The 17,403-nt window shown below is 49.5% G+C and overlaps 1 protein-coding gene across 1 annotated transcript in view; it reads left to right on the top strand.

Moving 5' to 3' along the window:
- The window catches only part of RBCK1 (RANBP2-type and C3HC4-type zinc finger containing 1), a 629,308-nt gene that overhangs the window by 537,687 nt on the left and 74,218 nt on the right, over window positions 1–17,403 (top strand). Inside the window, exon 10 of the mRNA XM_069650952.1 lies at window positions 10,928–11,107. Within this exon, the coding sequence (XP_069507053.1) occupies window positions 10,928–11,107 (180 nt within the window). The remainder of the gene's footprint in view (window positions 1–10,927; window positions 11,108–17,403) is intronic.

The raw sequence follows: 17,403 nt of genomic DNA, 5'->3' as shown, positions 1-17,403 counted from the left end.
GCTACGTGGAGGTCGACGCACACCTTCACGAAATTCTACTGCGTCGATCGGGATTCCAGGGAGGAGTCCAGGGTCGGCCAAACAGTGCTGCGCAACCTGTTCGCCTGAGGTGAGCCTGGTGAGGAGGTAAGGTGCTTAATGTTGGGTTTGATGTAATGCTTAATGTTGAGCCTTTGCCACCTCCCGTGGTTGTGCATGTGTGTACTGCTATGTATTCTTTATTCATGAGTGTGATGCCGGAAATGCATCTGAGGGACAGGGCCTCTGAATCCTTGTCCTTTCTCTGTTTTTACCGTGTGTTCTGTCATGTTTTCTGCCCAGGAGTCCATGAGGGACTCCTGGCAGTGCAGCTCTCTTTTGATTTGGTGAACAGACCCATGGGATACCCTTATGGCACCCATGGGTAGGGGTACAACCCTGTGCCCCTAGTGTATGTTTTTGGGCACCTGTGGGTGGCCCACAGAGCAGGGTATGGGCTGGTGGCAGCTCCATGCTGAATTTGACAGGTGCTCTGGGTGTCCTCCATTTTGGGATACCCAGGCCCTGCCATTGGAATCAGTTGATTCCTGATAGGAAACAAGATGGCCCCTGTGGCCTCTTGCTTTCTATTGCCTGTTATCTTGTTTTCCCAAAGTCCTGGGAAGCCCTGACTCTGTCCCTTCCCCCTGACTGGCTGTTGGGTGGAAGTTCCATATATGGTGTTGTTGTGAAGGCCCAGCTAGACTGACTGGAGCCTTCCCAGTGACTGTATGTTGTGGGTACCTCCTGTGGGTGGGACCTGGGTGAATGGAGTGTGTGACCAATATACACTCCTTGTTGTGGTTGTCTGGTTTCTGGCATGAGAGACAAAGACTGAGACAGCCCTGCCCGAAACTGGCCTGAATGCAGTGTGTAGTGTTGAATGGCTGGGTACTTGTCCCAATCCACATTCCTTGTTGTGAGTGTCTGAAAGGGAGGAGTGTGGCCTGAATGCACTGTGTGCCTGATTGGCTGACTGACTGCATGAATGCCCTTCTGTGTGATTGGCTGCTGTGTGTGTGCCAGCAGTGTGGATGAGAGACAGAATAGTATATCTGGGGACCTCTCACCACTGGAAATTGTTCAGAAGCATTCAGAAGCTGAGTCTCCACTCAAGAGTAACTGGATTTGCTGATCCTCGACGTCCAGCTGGAAGAAGAAGACTTGCTGTGGCATTTGCTTCGACGGAACGGAAGGTTGTCGAAATCGTCGAGGACTGACCCGAGAGAGGACCTGGTAAGGCGCCCTCTTCCCGTGCTCCGAGGGACCATCGAGCACCGCTGAATCTTCGCCGAAGCGCCCTGGAAGTCAGACCCTCGAAAGGCTGCCGACCCGAGACGGGACCGCCGAGGAGATCGAAGTGAAGCACCCGGACATCGACGCCGTCGAAGTCCATTGCCGTCGACCAGGGTTCGCAGGTCTGTGTAACCGCTGGAGGCCCGTCGGAGTTGTGTTGCCCAGCCGTGGGAACCACTTGACGCCGTGCCGCCGACGATCGGAGCCGTCCGCTCCATTGCCTAAGAACATTCAATCGAAGGACTCTCTCGACCGCATCGTCGACCGCTTATCCTGCCGGAGAAAGTCGAGGACGACCAACGCGCCGAGGAGAAACCTGCCGGTGGGTTTCCCGCCACCCGACGACCCCAAAGACTCGAGCGACTCGACGCCCTTGCTGGGCTCCCGTCTCTACAATCTTTGCGGTCCAGAACTATTGTCATCGAGGTGCCCCGCACACCTCCGCCGTGCAGGACGCCGACGCCCCGACGCCGACGAGCACCGCTCGGACGAAGCTGCCGCCTCTTCGACATCGTTCTACCTCGTTCGTCGACGGACGTTCGACGCCCCGTGCCTCCCGCTTGAAAGGGAAGGCATTCAAGAAGGGCCGTCGATTCCCCGTCGCCGAACCCCGAGGTCTTCGACGTTTCTCTACGCCTCTCGACGATCCGTGACTCCTGCTTAAAAGGGGGTCATTCAAGAAGGATCTGTCGACGCCTCTTCGAAGAACTCGACTCCACCAGGTACATTGGGGGGGTAAAAACATTGTAGGAGAGAATAAGACTATTGAACAATATCTGGACTGGGCTGGTGTTATATCTCTTTATTTTGCAGGTTGCCCAGGTGGGGGGATCTCCACACAGAACTGTGTCCAGTAGCAAGGGCCAGTATTCTGCCTATTGTTTCAACCCTCTGTTATCTCTCCTCTCTCTATTGCTGGTTTCCTTCTTATTGATCTGTGTGCCAATTCTACAGTATTGTGAATGCACTTTAATGAGGTCTAATATTAGTGGTACCACTTTAGAATTGTAGATAGTTACCATTGCTGATTTTCCTGAGCACAAAGTGCGTTATTGTGATAAGTGTACATAACCCTTGAATATTAATTATATAAAGACTGTGTTTTCAGTAATACAGTGTGTGGACATTCCTTTGTGGGGGCTTGGGGATACACTGTACTTAAGAACCAGCCTGCATCACCTCCTGAGAAGCTAGGCCTTGATTGCTCGCCCATCGCTACCGTATTAGAGAATCTTGGCTGGGGTCCTCTGTGCCTCCCCTCTACCATATAGAGAGCAGAAGTACAGACCCCCCCACCGGTCTTCTTTACAAAGCTGGTGGCAGCGGTGGGATGCTTATGGTTTTAAGACTCAGTGTATAACCGTGCCACTTACAAAATATCCGCACTTTTGTTAGATTAAGGTTCGGGTGTGTTCCAAATAACTGCATTACAAGCAATGGAGTCCATTGCAAATGGTAAATTGACTCGGATGAGCTTAGAGGCTCTCCAGAGTGCTTGTGAAGCCAGGGAGTTGGACTTTGTGGATAAGTCTAGGGCTGAGCTGATAGCTGCCCTGGTGGACTACCAGACTGATGGTGAAACCCTTGATGAAGGGGGGGATGCAACCAGTGAGGACTCTGCCCCTGGGGTTGTCGCTGAATCTGTTTCTGGGAATGCCACCATTCCTGCTGCCTCTGTTCCAAACCCCAGCAATTCCATGGAACTTGAGTTATTAAGGATGAAATTGGCCTTTGAATATCGCAAGTTGGAAATAGAAGCTGAGCTTAAGAAAGAGGAGCTGGCACAGCAAGTGGAACTCAAGAATAGGGATCTTGCGCTCAAAGACAAGGACACTGAATGTCAGAGAATCCAGCTAGAGAGAGCTAGAGTGGAGACTTCAGCTAGACCAATTGAGAGTGGCAGGTCCCCAGCCACCAAGTTTATGAAAGATTTGGTTGGTGTGTTTGTGGAGGGTTCAGATATCCTCCAATGGATTGAAGCGTTTGAAATGGCTTGTGCAATTCATGATGTAGATAAAAGAGATTGGGCTAAGTGTTTGTTAAGCAGAGTGCCTCAAACTGGATATGACTGTATTCTGAAGCTGAGTGTGGAAGAAAGGGGTCAGTATGAGTGTATGAAGTCTGCTTTGATTGCCAAGTTTGGCAAGACACCTGCCCAATACCTTAAAAGGTTCAGGGAATTTAAGAAAAGAGAGAATGTGTCTTGGGTTGACTGGGTGAGTACTGCGCACATGAACATGATGGGGTGGATTGATGGATACAAGGTGAAAACTTTTGTTGAGTTGTCCCACCTCTTGTTTTTTGAGCATTTTTCTGAAGCCTGTTCACCAGAGCTGCGTCAGTATGTGGCTGACCAGAACATTTTGGACCCCTTTAAGCTGGCTAGGTTGGCTGACAAGTGGGTCTCCCACCGGGTGTCCCCTAAGGACTCCAGTGGGAAGGACAAGGACAAAGAAAAGGGGGCCTCTCAGAAAGCTGAGGAGTCCCAAAAGCAGTCACAGTCGGGTAAACCAAAACCTTCCTCTCCTAAGACCCAAAAATCTAGTGGGGATAAGTCCTCTGTGGGTGGGAATAAGAGTAGTGGTCCACCTGCTGCAAAGCAGGCTCCCAGTGGTTCCAGTACCGTACCCCGCACTCCTGGCACTTGTTGGGATTGTGGGGCTCTGGATCACAAAAGGGGTGACCCCAAGTGTAAAGGTAAGGCACTTGGAGTACAGGCTGTCAGCCTGACCTACCCTTACCCCGTGTCTGAGGTGGAGGCCACTGTCCTCCCCTCCTCTACAGGAATCACATTTGGTGCTCCAGTAGAGATTTCCTTAGTGTCCCTTGGGGCCTGGGACCAGTACGCAGAAGTACTGGCGACTATCCCACAGAACACCCGTAGATTTTTGAGAAGTGTCCTCTTGAATGGCCAGCCTTCTACTGGTTTGAGAGACACTGGGGCAAGCATGACAGTGGTGGACAGGACCCTGCTCAAGCCAGAGGACTATGAAGGTGCTCCTCTGCAAACCACCAGGTTAGCTGGTGGGCCTCCCAAATTATCGCCTGTAGCCCTAGTCACACTCATGATTGGAGACAAGACAGCAAAGCTTCCTGTCCTGGTTCAGGACAATGTCCCTGCTAACATTCTGTTAGGAAATGATCTAGTAGAGTTGGGGTTGATCTCGGATGGTCTTCCCATGACTGCTGCTGCAGTCACTAGGTCACAGGTGACACCGGGTCTGGCTGTGAGTCAGGTATCCGAGCCAAAGGCGAGGCCTAAGGCAAGAAGAAGGAAGACCAAGAAGGCCACCTCTGTGGAGGGAACACCTTCTCTTCCTGCTGTTCCGACAGCACCCAATGGGATCCATGCTCCGGACGGGCTGGGTCCAGCGGAAAACCCAAACTCAACTCCTGTGGGAGAAGAGACAGAAGACTCTCCTGTGGGAGAGGTTCTCAACCCGGAGGATCATCCCGACCTTCAATGCTTGTTAGCTGAAGGGGGACCCTCCCGGGCAGACTTCTGTAAGGGACAGAGAGAGTGCCACTCTCTCGAGGGCCTGAGGAAACAGGCCCTGTCCCAGGCACAAGGTGAAGTGCCTAGGACATTCAAGATTTATTGGGAGGGTGAGCTCCTTGTTAGTGAGCCCACTAAGCCCGAACCTGGTGCCCGCAAGAGGTTGGTGGTACCCCAGGTTTACAGGCCCTTCCTACTGCAGTTGGCGCATGAGGTGCCCTTGGCTGGTCATCTTGGGACCAAGAAGACTAAGCAGAGGCTCTCTGCCCATTTCTACTGGCCACGGATGGGAGTAGAGGTGGAGTCCCACTGCAGGACCTGCCCAACTTGTCAGTTGTCTGGCAAGACTGGAGGCAGGGTCATTGCCCCACTGCAGCCATTACCGGTGGTTGGCACACCATTTGAGAGGGTGGGCATCGACATCGTCGGTCCCCTTGACCCTCCCACTTCAGGTGGACATCGGTTCATCCTGGTCTTGGTAGATCATGCCACCAGGTACCCTGAGGCAATACCCCTTCGGACTGTTACTGCCAAGGTGGTTGCCAGGGCTCTCCTGGGCATTTTCACCCGTGTTGGATTCCCCAAGGAGGTTGTCTCTGACCGAGGATCCAACTTCATGTCTAGTTACATGAAAACCATGTGGAAAGAGTGCGGGGTAACCTACAAGTTCTCCACCTCTTACCACCCCCAGACCAATGGTCTGGTTGAGAGATTTAACAAAACTCTCAAGGGCATGCTAGGTGCTTTGGAAGAGCCCCTAAGGAGGAAATGGGATCTCCTCCTGCCATGCCTGCTGTTTGCTTACAGAGAGGTACCTCAAGAGGGTGTTGGTTTCAGCCCCTTTGAGTTACTCTTTGGACATCCCGTGAGGGGGCCCCTCGCCTTGATCCGAGAAGGCTTGGAAGCTACCCCTCCAGGTCCCGCCAAGCAAGTGGGGGACTATGTGTTAGGCCTCAGGCGGAGGATGACACAAATGATGGGTCAGGCAACAGCAAATCTCAAGGCCAGCCAGGAATTGAATAAGTACTGGCATGACCTGAAAGCTTCGCAAGTGGATTGGACTCCGGGACAGGAAATCCTTGTGATGGAGCCTACCAAGCCTAGAGCTTTGGCAGACAAGTGGACTGGACCCTTCAGGATCATCTCCAAGATGGGCGAAGTCAATTATCTGGTGGACATGGGAGCCTCTGGGGTAGCCCCCCAGGTATTCCATGTCAACAGGCTCAAGCCTTTCCACAGGCGAGCAGAGGTCTCATGTCTCTTGCTAGCTTCAGGGCAAGAAGAGGATGAGAGTGAGCCCCTTCCTGATTTGCTGCATAGCAACCCTCAGGATGGCTCAGTGGAGGGAGTACAACTCTCTCCCGATTTGACAACAGAGCAGCAGAGGGCCTGCCGGGCTTTGCTCCAGCAGTATGCCCCTCTGTTTTCACTGACACCGGGCCTTACACCGTGGTGTAAGCACGAAATTGACACTGGTGACAGTGTGCCTGTCAAAAGCAGGAGCTATCGTATGTCAGATACCGTCAAAAACCACATCCAGGCTGAGGTCGCCAAGATGTTGGATCTGGGTGTTATTGAACCCTCCACCAGTCCCTGGTCCAGTCCAGTGGTCCTTGTCCCCAAGGCAAGTTCCCCGGCGGGTACCAAGGATTGGAGGTTCTGTGTGGACTACCGAGGAGTCAATGCCGTCACCAAAACTGACGCGCACCCATTGCCCAGGGCTGATGAGCTCGTGGACACTATAGGTGCTGCCAAATTTGTGAGCACCTTTGACCTTACCTCAGGCTATTGGCAAATAGCTCTGACGGACCATGCCAAGGAAAAGACGGCATTCTCCACACCTGAGGGACTCTACCAGTTTAGGGTCATGCCCTTTGGGTTGAAGAATGCCCCTGCCACCTTCCAGAGATTGGTCAACCATGCGCTCAGTGGGCTGGAAGCCTTTTGTGTGGCTTACTTAGACGACATTGCCGTCTACAGTTCCACCTGGGAAGAGCATTTGACACATCTGGATAAGGTGTTGCAGGCCTTGAAAAGGGCTAACCTCACTATCAAGGCCACCAAGTGCCAGATAGCTCAGGGGAAAGTTACCTATCTTGGTCATGAGGTAGGAGGGGGTCAAATCCAACCTCTCTCCAGTAAAGTACAGGACGTACAGAACTGGGAGACTCCCACTACTCAAACCCAGGTGAGAGCCTTTTTGGGCCTCACTGGGTACTATCGCAATTTCATGGCAGACTATGGAACCATAGCTGCACCCCTGACAGCTCTAACTTCACCCAAACAGCCTAGGAAGGTTAATTGGACTGAAGACTGTCAGAGGGCCTTTGATGGCTTGAAAGAAAGTCTGTGTAGGGCACCTGTGTTGAGTGCGCCTGACTACAGCCGACCCTTTATCGTCCAGACGGATGCCTGCGACACCGGAATTGGAGCTGTCTTGTCCCAGTTAGATGACAAAGGGAGAGAACATCCTATCATATTCATCAGTAGACAACTCAAGGGTAGAGAACTTAGGTGGGCTACTGTTGAAAAGGAATGTTTTAGTATAGTTTGGAGCCTTAGGCGTTTTAGGCCCTACCTTACGGGGTCCACCTTCAAGGTCCAAACAGATCATAAGCCCCTGAAGTGGCTTATGCAGATGAAGGGTGAGAATCCGAAATTGCTCAGGTGGTCGATTAGCCTACAAGGGCTAGACTTCACCATAGAGCACAGACCAGGGAAGAGTCACGATAATGCAGATGGCCTTTCCAGAAGGTATGTTGACCGTCTGGATGAGGGTGTCTATCCCGTGGGAGATTAGGCACCCTCCACCTCAGTCTGGGGGGGGCGACTGTGATGCCGGAAATGCATCTGAGGGACAGGGCCTCTGAATCCTTGTCCTTTCTCTGTTTTTACCGTGTGTTCTGTCATGTTTTCTGCCCAGGAGTCCATGAGGGACTCCTGGCAGTGCAGCTCTCTTTTGATTTGGTGAACAGACCCATGGGATACCCTTATGGCACCCATGGGTAGGGGTACAACCCTGTGCCCCTAGTGTATGTTTTTGGGCACCTGTGGGTGGCCCACAGAGCAGGGTATGGGCTGGTGGCAGCTCCATGCTGAATTTGACAGGTGCTCTGGGTGTCCTCCATTTTGGGATACCCAGGCCCTGCCATTGGAATCAGTTGATTCCTGATAGGAAACAAGATGGCCCCTGTGGCCTCTTGCTTTCTATTGCCTGTTATCTTGTTTTCCCAAAGTCCTGGGAAGCCCTGACTCTGTCCCTTCCCCCTGACTGGCTGTTGGGTGGAAGTTCCATATATGGTGTTGTTGTGAAGGCCCAGCTAGACTGACTGGAGCCTTCCCAGTGACTGTATGTTGTGGGTACCTCCTGTGGGTGGGACCTGGGTGAATGGAGTGTGTGACCAATATACACTCCTTGTTGTGGTTGTCTGGTTTCTGGCATGAGAGACAAAGACTGAGACAGCCCTGCCCGAAACTGGCCTGAATGCAGTGTGTAGTGTTGAATGGCTGGGTACTTGTCCCAATCCACATTCCTTGTTGTGAGTGTCTGAAAGGGAGGAGTGTGGCCTGAATGCACTGTGTGCCTGATTGGCTGACTGACTGCATGAATGCCCTTCTGTGTGATTGGCTGCTGTGTGTGTGCCAGCAGTGTGGATGAGAGACAGAATAGTATATCTGGGGACCTCTCACCACTGGAAATTGTTCAGAAGCATTCAGAAGCTGAGTCTCCACTCAAGAGTAACTGGATTTGCTGATCCTCGACGTCCAGCTGGAAGAAGAAGACTTGCTGTGGCATTTGCTTCGACGGAACGGAAGGTTGTCGAAATCGTCGAGGACTGACCCGAGAGAGGACCTGGTAAGGCGCCCTCTTCCCGTGCTCCGAGGGACCATCGAGCACCGCTGAATCTTCGCCGAAGCGCCCTGGAAGTCAGACCCTCGAAAGGCTGCCGACCCGAGACGGGACCGCCGAGGAGATCGAAGTGAAGCACCCGGACATCGACGCCGTCGAAGTCCATTGCCGTCGACCAGGGTTCGCAGGTCTGTGTAACCGCTGGAGGCCCGTCGGAGTTGTGTTGCCCAGCCGTGGGAACCACTTGACGCCGTGCCGCCGACGATCGGAGCCGTCCGCTCCATTGCCTAAGAACATTCAATCGAAGGACTCTCTCGACCGCATCGTCGACCGCTTATCCTGCCGGAGAAAGTCGAGGACGACCAACGCGCCGAGGAGAAACCTGCCGGTGGGTTTCCCGCCACCCGACGACCCCAAAGACTCGAGCGACTCGACGCCCTTGCTGGGCTCCCGTCTCTACAATCTTTGCGGTCCAGAACTATTGTCATCGAGGTGCCCCGCACACCTCCGCCGTGCAGGACGCCGACGCCCCGACGCCGACGAGCACCGCTCGGACGAAGCTGCCGCCTCTTCGACATCGTTCTACCTCGTTCGTCGACGGACGTTCGACGCCCCGTGCCTCCCGCTTGAAAGGGAAGGCATTCAAGAAGGGCCGTCGATTCCCCGTCGCCGAACCCCGAGGTCTTCGACGTTTCTCTACGCCTCTCGACGATCCGTGACTCCTGCTTAAAAGGGGGTCATTCAAGAAGGATCTGTCGACGCCTCTTCGAAGAACTCGACTCCACCAGGTACATTGGGGGGGTAAAAACATTGTAGGAGAGAATAAGACTATTGAACAATATCTGGACTGGGCTGGTGTTATATCTCTTTATTTTGCAGGTTGCCCAGGTGGGGGGATCTCCACACAGAACTGTGTCCAGTAGCAAGGGCCAGTATTCTGCCTATTGTTTCAACCCTCTGTTATCTCTCCTCTCTCTATTGCTGGTTTCCTTCTTATTGATCTGTGTGCCAATTCTACAGTATTGTGAATGCACTTTAATGAGGTCTAATATTAGTGGTACCACTTTAGAATTGTAGATAGTTACCATTGCTGATTTTCCTGAGCACAAAGTGCGTTATTGTGATAAGTGTACATAACCCTTGAATATTAATTATATAAAGACTGTGTTTTCAGTAATACAGTGTGTGGACATTCCTTTGTGGGGGCTTGGGGATACACTGTACTTAAGAACCAGCCTGCATCACCTCCTGAGAAGCTAGGCCTTGATTGCTCGCCCATCGCTACCGTATTAGAGAATCTTGGCTGGGGTCCTCTGTGCCTCCCCTCTACCATATAGAGAGCAGAAGTACAGACCCCCCCACCGGTCTTCTTTACAATGAGCATGTGAATCCATGCCAGACCCCATGCTGGAGAAGGAACAAGTTACTTACCTGTAACTGTTGTTCTCCAGCATGTGTCTGGCATGGATTCACATGCGAACCCTCCCGCCTACCCCTCTGCGGCTCTTCACTTGGTCATACTGCCACTTCACATGCTTCCAAATCTGAAGATGGCTGCCAGAGGCGGTGCTTAGGTAGAGGGCAGTCATTGGCTGTGGTCAGTATGACGCAGAGACCAGTGATTGGTTATTGCTACGAAAGACAGATCAGAAACGAAACTGATACTGGTTTTTTCTTTACCGAGGATTCCCAGCCTGACGACGGGGAATATTCATGAGCATGTGAATCCATGCCAGACCCATGCTGGAGAACAACAGTTACAGGTAAGTAACTTGTTCATTATAACGCGCTTTATACCCAGAGTTTTCCAAGCGCGGACCAGGGATCGAACCTGTGTTGCTCCGTGCCATCTTGCTTCCAAGGCGAGCACTTTGCCGCTGAGCTATCCTCCCGAAGCTACTTCACTGTTTTATATGTACCCATGTCGCCTCATGTTGAGAGTACGTTGTTGGGATATCCAGTTCCTTATGGTGAAACGTGAATTGTTTTAAGCACTGGAGATGATGTTTCCAGCATGACTATGGTGCATATTTTCAGTTATTTCAGAATGTTTGTTCGTTTTGCACCGAGGCGTTTTGGGACTGGTTGGCTTCTATTGGCTTTTGTGATTCAGTCCAGTTATGGTGTTATTAGCACTGATTAACTTACCATGGTGCTTTATACAGGGGATGCTATCTTACTGTGGAGGAGTTCTCAGGATCCACAAGGAATTTTGGGGTTATTCAAGCCTCTGGTTTTGTGATTTTAATGTTTGTGTTGTGTGCCAGTTGCTGAGCCCAGAGGAATACCAGCACTTTCTGGACATCGGCGTATCCTTGGCAGAGACACGGAGTATGAACAGCTACCACTGTAAGACCACAGACTGCCGGGGCTGGTGCATCTACGAGGATGATGTCAATGAGTTCCTGTGTCCTCTCTGCAACCTCATCAACTGCCTGCTTTGCAAGGTAAGGGCTATACTACCTTATATTCGCTACAACACTCCAGAACTGCTCCCCTGCAACTCCGACCACACAGCTGCTAGGCTTCTCCTCACAACACTGTTTCTCACTCACTGGAAAAGCTACCACAAACTCGCATCATCCATGATCCCCATCACAACTTTATTTTGTATGCATTTTTTTTAATTAGTAACACACTCCTATAAACTAATCACTTCTGGGTGTGGGGCTGGTGAGGCAACAAGGGTGGGGGAAGTAAAATATAGTAAGGAAAAGGGTGACAGGGTACATCGGAGGTCCACTTTCAGCAAGTGGCATTCCTGAGTCTTGGGAAAGAACGGCCGATGACCCAAATTATAGTCTTTGCATGATGCTACTGACCCAGTTAGAGAGGCCTTAGCCTAGTGAAAGGCTTGCTTAACTCCATTTACAAGGTCCTCGTACTTGATGAGGTTTGCCTCGATCCTCAGCCCTGTAAGTAATTTGCTCCAAAGGGACGGGCCTTCGCTTGGGAGCAGTTTCATGCCAGTTATTATTTTTTTTACTGTTCTGTGCTTGTAGTTTATTCCACGAAGTGGACCTGAGAGCTTGTGTTGGTCTGTAATTTGAAAAGGTGATTTGAAGGCATTTTGGGTGTCTATTCCAGTAGGCTTTGTAAGTCATGCACAAGATTTTAAACTTGACACTTTGTTGTACAGAGACTTTATGTAGTGATTTAAGTACTGGGGTGAAATTGACCTGGATGCTGAGGACTGGTACTTGCCTTTCTACCCTAGTCTAGATATCTTGGTCTTAACACTTGTTCGTAATGATGCCTTTCTGGTTAAGGCATCGAACTGTGGGATCAAAGATACATTAGTTGAACAACTATGCTACTTTTTCTGGTATTATACATGGTTGTTAATGGGTTACCTAATGACTCCAGACTTTCAAAAAGCAGGTAATATAACCAAATGTAATTTCCCAATGTACCCCATTGAAACAGTGGCTATTTGTTAAACAGCTTTCTAGAAGTCACATGCTTACTAATTGCATGCCATCGGAATATAGTTGAAATGTGTTGTAAAGTGTTTGATTTATCAGTGCCTTGGGTCGCAGGCTTCTGAGGCAGGACACTGCGGAAACACCACAAGACAACGTGATAGGTGTGAAGTGGAAAGGGCCTGATCTGAGCTGAATGTTGTAAGAGAGATAATTTCACACATTTGAGGACTTGACCTGCCAGTCGCATTTTATTTCTGGGTTGGTCTATTAGAATTTTATGGGCAACCATGTAGTAGAATGCCAGTTGTTCTAGAATCAGGAAAGATGATTGGTTGCCTCAGTTGCGCTCAAGGGTTCATGTTTTTATTTCAATTGAGTTCCTGTAGACCATCCTCTAACACAACCTTATTATATCCTGAATAAAGGTACTGAAACCTACCTTTCATGTCTGTGGTCACCACACATGACAACTGTTGGAACAGTGATGGAAGTATTAGGGCATCCAGAGCTCACTTGACTTGCAACTTGTGGAGGGAGAAACGTGCAATTAAACTGGTGTGGGTGCATAAAATGTAACCAGCTGCCCGTTTTGTTGTAATGTGCTTTTAACTTGTAATGTGGAGCCCGGAGGCTGAAGAGTGTATAGTAGGGTTGTATCATTGTTGGTAAACCATGCTTCTGTGACCCTGATCACATCAAGTTTATGTTCTTCTGCCATGCTGTTGATATTACAATTCTATTTGCTGATCTAGCATGTGTATTTCCTAGCTTTATATTCACTTTGAGGATTTTTTATTCTTCCCATGCTTTCTCTTTGACTTTGAAGTTGCCCTCGCTAGTTGGATGTTTATACAGTATTCTCGTCCTAGTGATCAACTCATGGTCAATGATACTTTTTTACCGCAGTAACAATCCCCTTTAGGCCTGCTTACATCCTTCGTCAAACCATTGTTTTTCTTTAAAGACGATTTCCTTATTTTTTGTATTGAGAATAGTGACCATTGGTTTCAATTTAAAAAGCAACATTTCAAAACAGTTTACCTTAATTATGGCATCAATACTCTCTGCAAGACAAATGGATGGATCCCACATTACCACTGGTTTAAGAAATGGCGGTTTTGCCTTTTTCATTGTTTGTCACAACACCTACATTACTGCTGACCTTGTTAGTTTGTCTGATTTCAGGCTTTGAAATATGGCTTGGGTGTGAGGGATAAGGATCCCTTTACTCACTTTTCTCTACTTTCATTTCTTTTACACAATGCCAGCAATTAACGAGAACCATGAATTAATCAAGTATGCTACTTTTCCTTGTTCTGACGTTCTATGTGTATTGTCCAAAGAATTCTGAATTGATATGGCCATTAATCGTCCTTAGCCCCAGATCGTGAATAGAAGCCAGAAAACATGAAGCCAATGGACTTCTTCTTATGTCTGAAAGTCTAGGCGGAGGGATATCATCAACTAAATCCTAAAAAATTGATCTGAATTCAGAGGAATCCCAAGTGTAATATTAAACTCCCTATAATGTAATTAATATTTGTCATCATTCTTACCTGAATGACGAAGTCCCATACAATAATGAAACCTTTCCAAAGATTCTAATTTGATGCCTTGTTCTAAAATTAAACTAGTGGAAAAAATCAATTTGATGTATGTTTTCTTAGCCAAAGTCTTGGAGTAGAACACAATTGATTTAAACCTTTTTATTAAGAGAAAAATTAGCCATAGAAACAAAAGAAAAAGAGGAACTGTACAACAACCACTGCCATATCGAGAGAACATAATCCAGGTCAGGAGATTCACATGTGGGAGGTATAAAGACAAAAAAGAAAAAGGGGAAGCGCACGTACACAATACACTGCACAGATTGGTTCTATGTGATTTTATTGAAAACAATGTCAGAGAGATCATTTATAATGAAAAAATATCGAACAAGTCGCCAAATGTTTTAATTTCTTTTTATTTGGGGAGTTCCCTGCCAAGCCCCATTTCCCTATATTTTTTACATCATCCCAACCAGCTCCCACCCCAACCCGCTCCCCGCCCGTTTTAACCCCTTATCCCACCCCAATATATATATATATATATCTTTAAAAAAATCTATGTATTTTCGATGTTATTGTTTTGTTATAAATTACCTCTCTGAAAATGTTTTCAATAAAATCACTGGATGCCGCAACAGATCACACTCGTACGGGAAGGTGAACAAAAACCCTACATCCTGGTGAGGGAAATAATAAAAGCATTAACAATCCCAAATCCCTGCCCAAGGGCCCCAAGTACCCGATCCACACAGCCCACCCCTTCCACTCCTGTCAGCCCCACTTGACCCCTGCTGCATCCCCCTAGGGCATTGGCCCTGAGCATGTCCACATAACAGTGAAATGTATTGATCATATAGCTTCCATAGTTGCCGTGATGGTTTACCAGAGCCTGCCTCTCATCTACACACAAGCCGAAACAAGCCCTTCCCAAACACTCCAAGGCGGCCCCTCTGTGGGATTTCCATTTGATAAAAATAGCCTTTCTGGCAGCAAACAACATTTTCTGCAGGAGCCGAATAACATTGTCGTCATGCAAGTCCTCCACCCCATCCCCAAACACCATGGCCCCTGGCTCTAGCCTAGCCACCACACTCTGGATTCCACACACTGCATCTCGTACTAAGCCCAGAATCTCAGAATCACCGGGCAAGCCCAGAACAAGTGACCTACCGTCCCTTGTTGACCACAATCAGCAGATGTTATTTGGGATGCTAAACAAGTAGAAAGCCTTTAATTTATGGAATTCTAGCTTATCAGCTTTAAGTTCCAACTCGCGGGATGGCGGGGGGGAGGACTCTGCGCGAGAATCCTGCTGTTGTTATGTGGGATTGGATCATCAAGATCACAGCCTTTGCTCCAGCCACTCAGTGTGCTCTAGCCCCAGCCTCGTTCTGACCTCAGCAAAGGGCAGTGGGGTTGCCTCCTAACAGATCCATAATGCACACATGGTGGCAGGCTTCACACCTCTGCCATCTCTTGCTGCCCTCCGGGCTTGTTATAAGCAATGTCCCAAGGCTAAGCCAGGGTGGCACCAATTTAGTGTCTACCCCTACCTTCCTCAGCAGTTGCGCCAAACTTCGCAGCGATGCTGCCACAATGGGATGCTATGTAATATGCTTCGGGAGGCGAGTCCACGGAAGGGCCACAGCCTCCTGTGGGGAGAGGGGCCATAGGAGTGCCAGCTCTGTTCTATACCAGCTGGTGGACTCGGGCGGGTACACTCACCTCTTGACCCAACACTCCTGTGCCGCCAGGAAATGAGGCTGCCACAATGGGAGGGCTAGGCATCCATCTTGTTTGGTGGTGTATAACCACTACGTTCTCAAACTGGCCCTCTTATGTTGCCACAAGAATTTCCATATGTGTCTTTCAAGATCCCACCTCATACTTGTAGGGATGGGGAAGGGTATCATCTGTGCCAAATAGACCAATTTAGGGAGGGTGTTCATCTTTATCACATTGACCCTACCCTGCATTGACAGAGGTAATTTTCATCTACCAGGGTCAGTGTGAATTTTTGCAGGCCAGACCAGGGTAGTTGTCCCGAGCCAGTGTTCCCACTGAGGCGCCCACATATACCCCCAAATATTTGATAGCGGTCTGCTGCAACCTAAACAGGGCCATCTCCCCGGGTCCCACGGAATGTCTCAACCACAGCGGCAGGATCTCGGATTTATCATAGTTGACTTTATAGCCAGCAATTGGGCCAAATGCGTTCAGAATGGCCTGGATGCGGGGGAGATTAGCTTGCGATTCTGCCACATATAGCAGGAAATTGTCCACATATAGGGATATGCGATGTTCAATCCTGGCTCTTGTGATACTCTTCAGTAGAGTGTACTTCCGAATCCAGAGTGCCAGAGGTTCTATGGCCAGGGTGTAGAGGAGCGGCGACAGGGGGCAGCTCTGCCTCGTGCCCGTATATAATAGAAAGGGAGCCGAGGTGAACCCGCTAGTGACAACGGAATACTGTGGGCGACAATACAGGAGCCTCACCATGTCCAAGAAATATCCCTCAATGTTGAAAGTCTGCAAAACTGTGAACATATATTTCCATTTGACCTTGAACGCCTTTTCAGCACTGAGGGGGTAGTATGATGTCTTCCTGGTCCGCCTCCGCCACCACCACATTTAATAGGCGTCTTGTAATATCGAGAGACGGCTGTGAATGGAAGAACACAATCTATGCGGCGTGCTAAGCATTTGGCCAACATTTTAGCGGCCATGTTGATAAGGGATATTGGCCTGTAGGCACTACACTCAATAGGATCTTTACCCGTCTTGGGGAAGACAATGATACTGGCCCCTAAACGTGAGTCTGGCAGGGAGACGTGGTCCTGGCTTCATTGAACACACTGGTCAGCTTGGGGGCAAGCTTATCTACCAGGGCTTTATATAGATAGATTAGGAGGCCATCGGGCCAGTAGCCTTGCCTCCCGCCAAACCAGCTACTGCAGCAGCCACTTCCCCCTTCCTCAATAGGGGCATTAAGCAGCTCTAAGTTCTCCCTAGATATTACAGGTAGAACAAAGTTCTCAAGAAAGGCCACAGCTGCACCAATTTCCGATGCCGCCGGCTCTGCATACAACTCTTAGTGGAACTCCACAAATTACTCATTGATCACTTTAGTATCGGTGAGGAGCGAACCAGACTTGGATTTAATCGCGTTAATGAGTTCTGCTCTGTGGTGACCCTTCAAAAGAACCGCCATAGGGGCGATTTCTAAATGTGCCCAGTCCTTCTCTGAAAATAACAAAGCACCTCTGAGCGTGTCACGTAATGCAATCTGTGAGTTCCCTTTTGCAGGTCTTGATTTTACTCTGCAGAGAGCGATCACGTGTGCCCTTATGAGGTCGCTTCAATCATTGAAGATCATTCTGGAGCCGTTTCTCGCACTGCTGCCACCTTTTTCAATTTAAAGGTCCACTTGGCAATCCTTTGCCCCTGCAAAGAGGCTTTGAAGGCGTTGCAGCAACTAACCGCTGTGTAGCCCTCCATCAAGTTCTCCTCCCAGAAGCAATCTATGTGCTGCTCTAAATGATCAACGAAATCGGGGTATGGCAGGGTAGCGAGATTCAACCTCCATGGTGGGGATTGGAGTCGCTCATGCCGGGAACGCAATTTGGAGCACTATCGGGCCAGGGGTCCGAAATAGTAATGGGTCGGATCTTGCACTGTTCCACCATGGACAGCATGGGCGAGGCAAGTAGCCAGTAAGTAAGACGGGCATAGTTTCCGTGAGGGTTCAAATAGAAAGAGAAGTCTCGCCAT

The sequence above is a fragment of the Ambystoma mexicanum genome, chromosome 3p, assembly GCF_040938575.1.
Source record: "Ambystoma mexicanum isolate Mex_15411 chromosome 3p, UKY_AmexF1_1, whole genome shotgun sequence".
Taxonomy (NCBI): domain Eukaryota; kingdom Metazoa; phylum Chordata; class Amphibia; order Caudata; family Ambystomatidae; genus Ambystoma; species Ambystoma mexicanum.
Note: the sequence above shows the minus strand (reverse complement) of the source record. Positions and strands in the feature narration are given on the sequence as shown.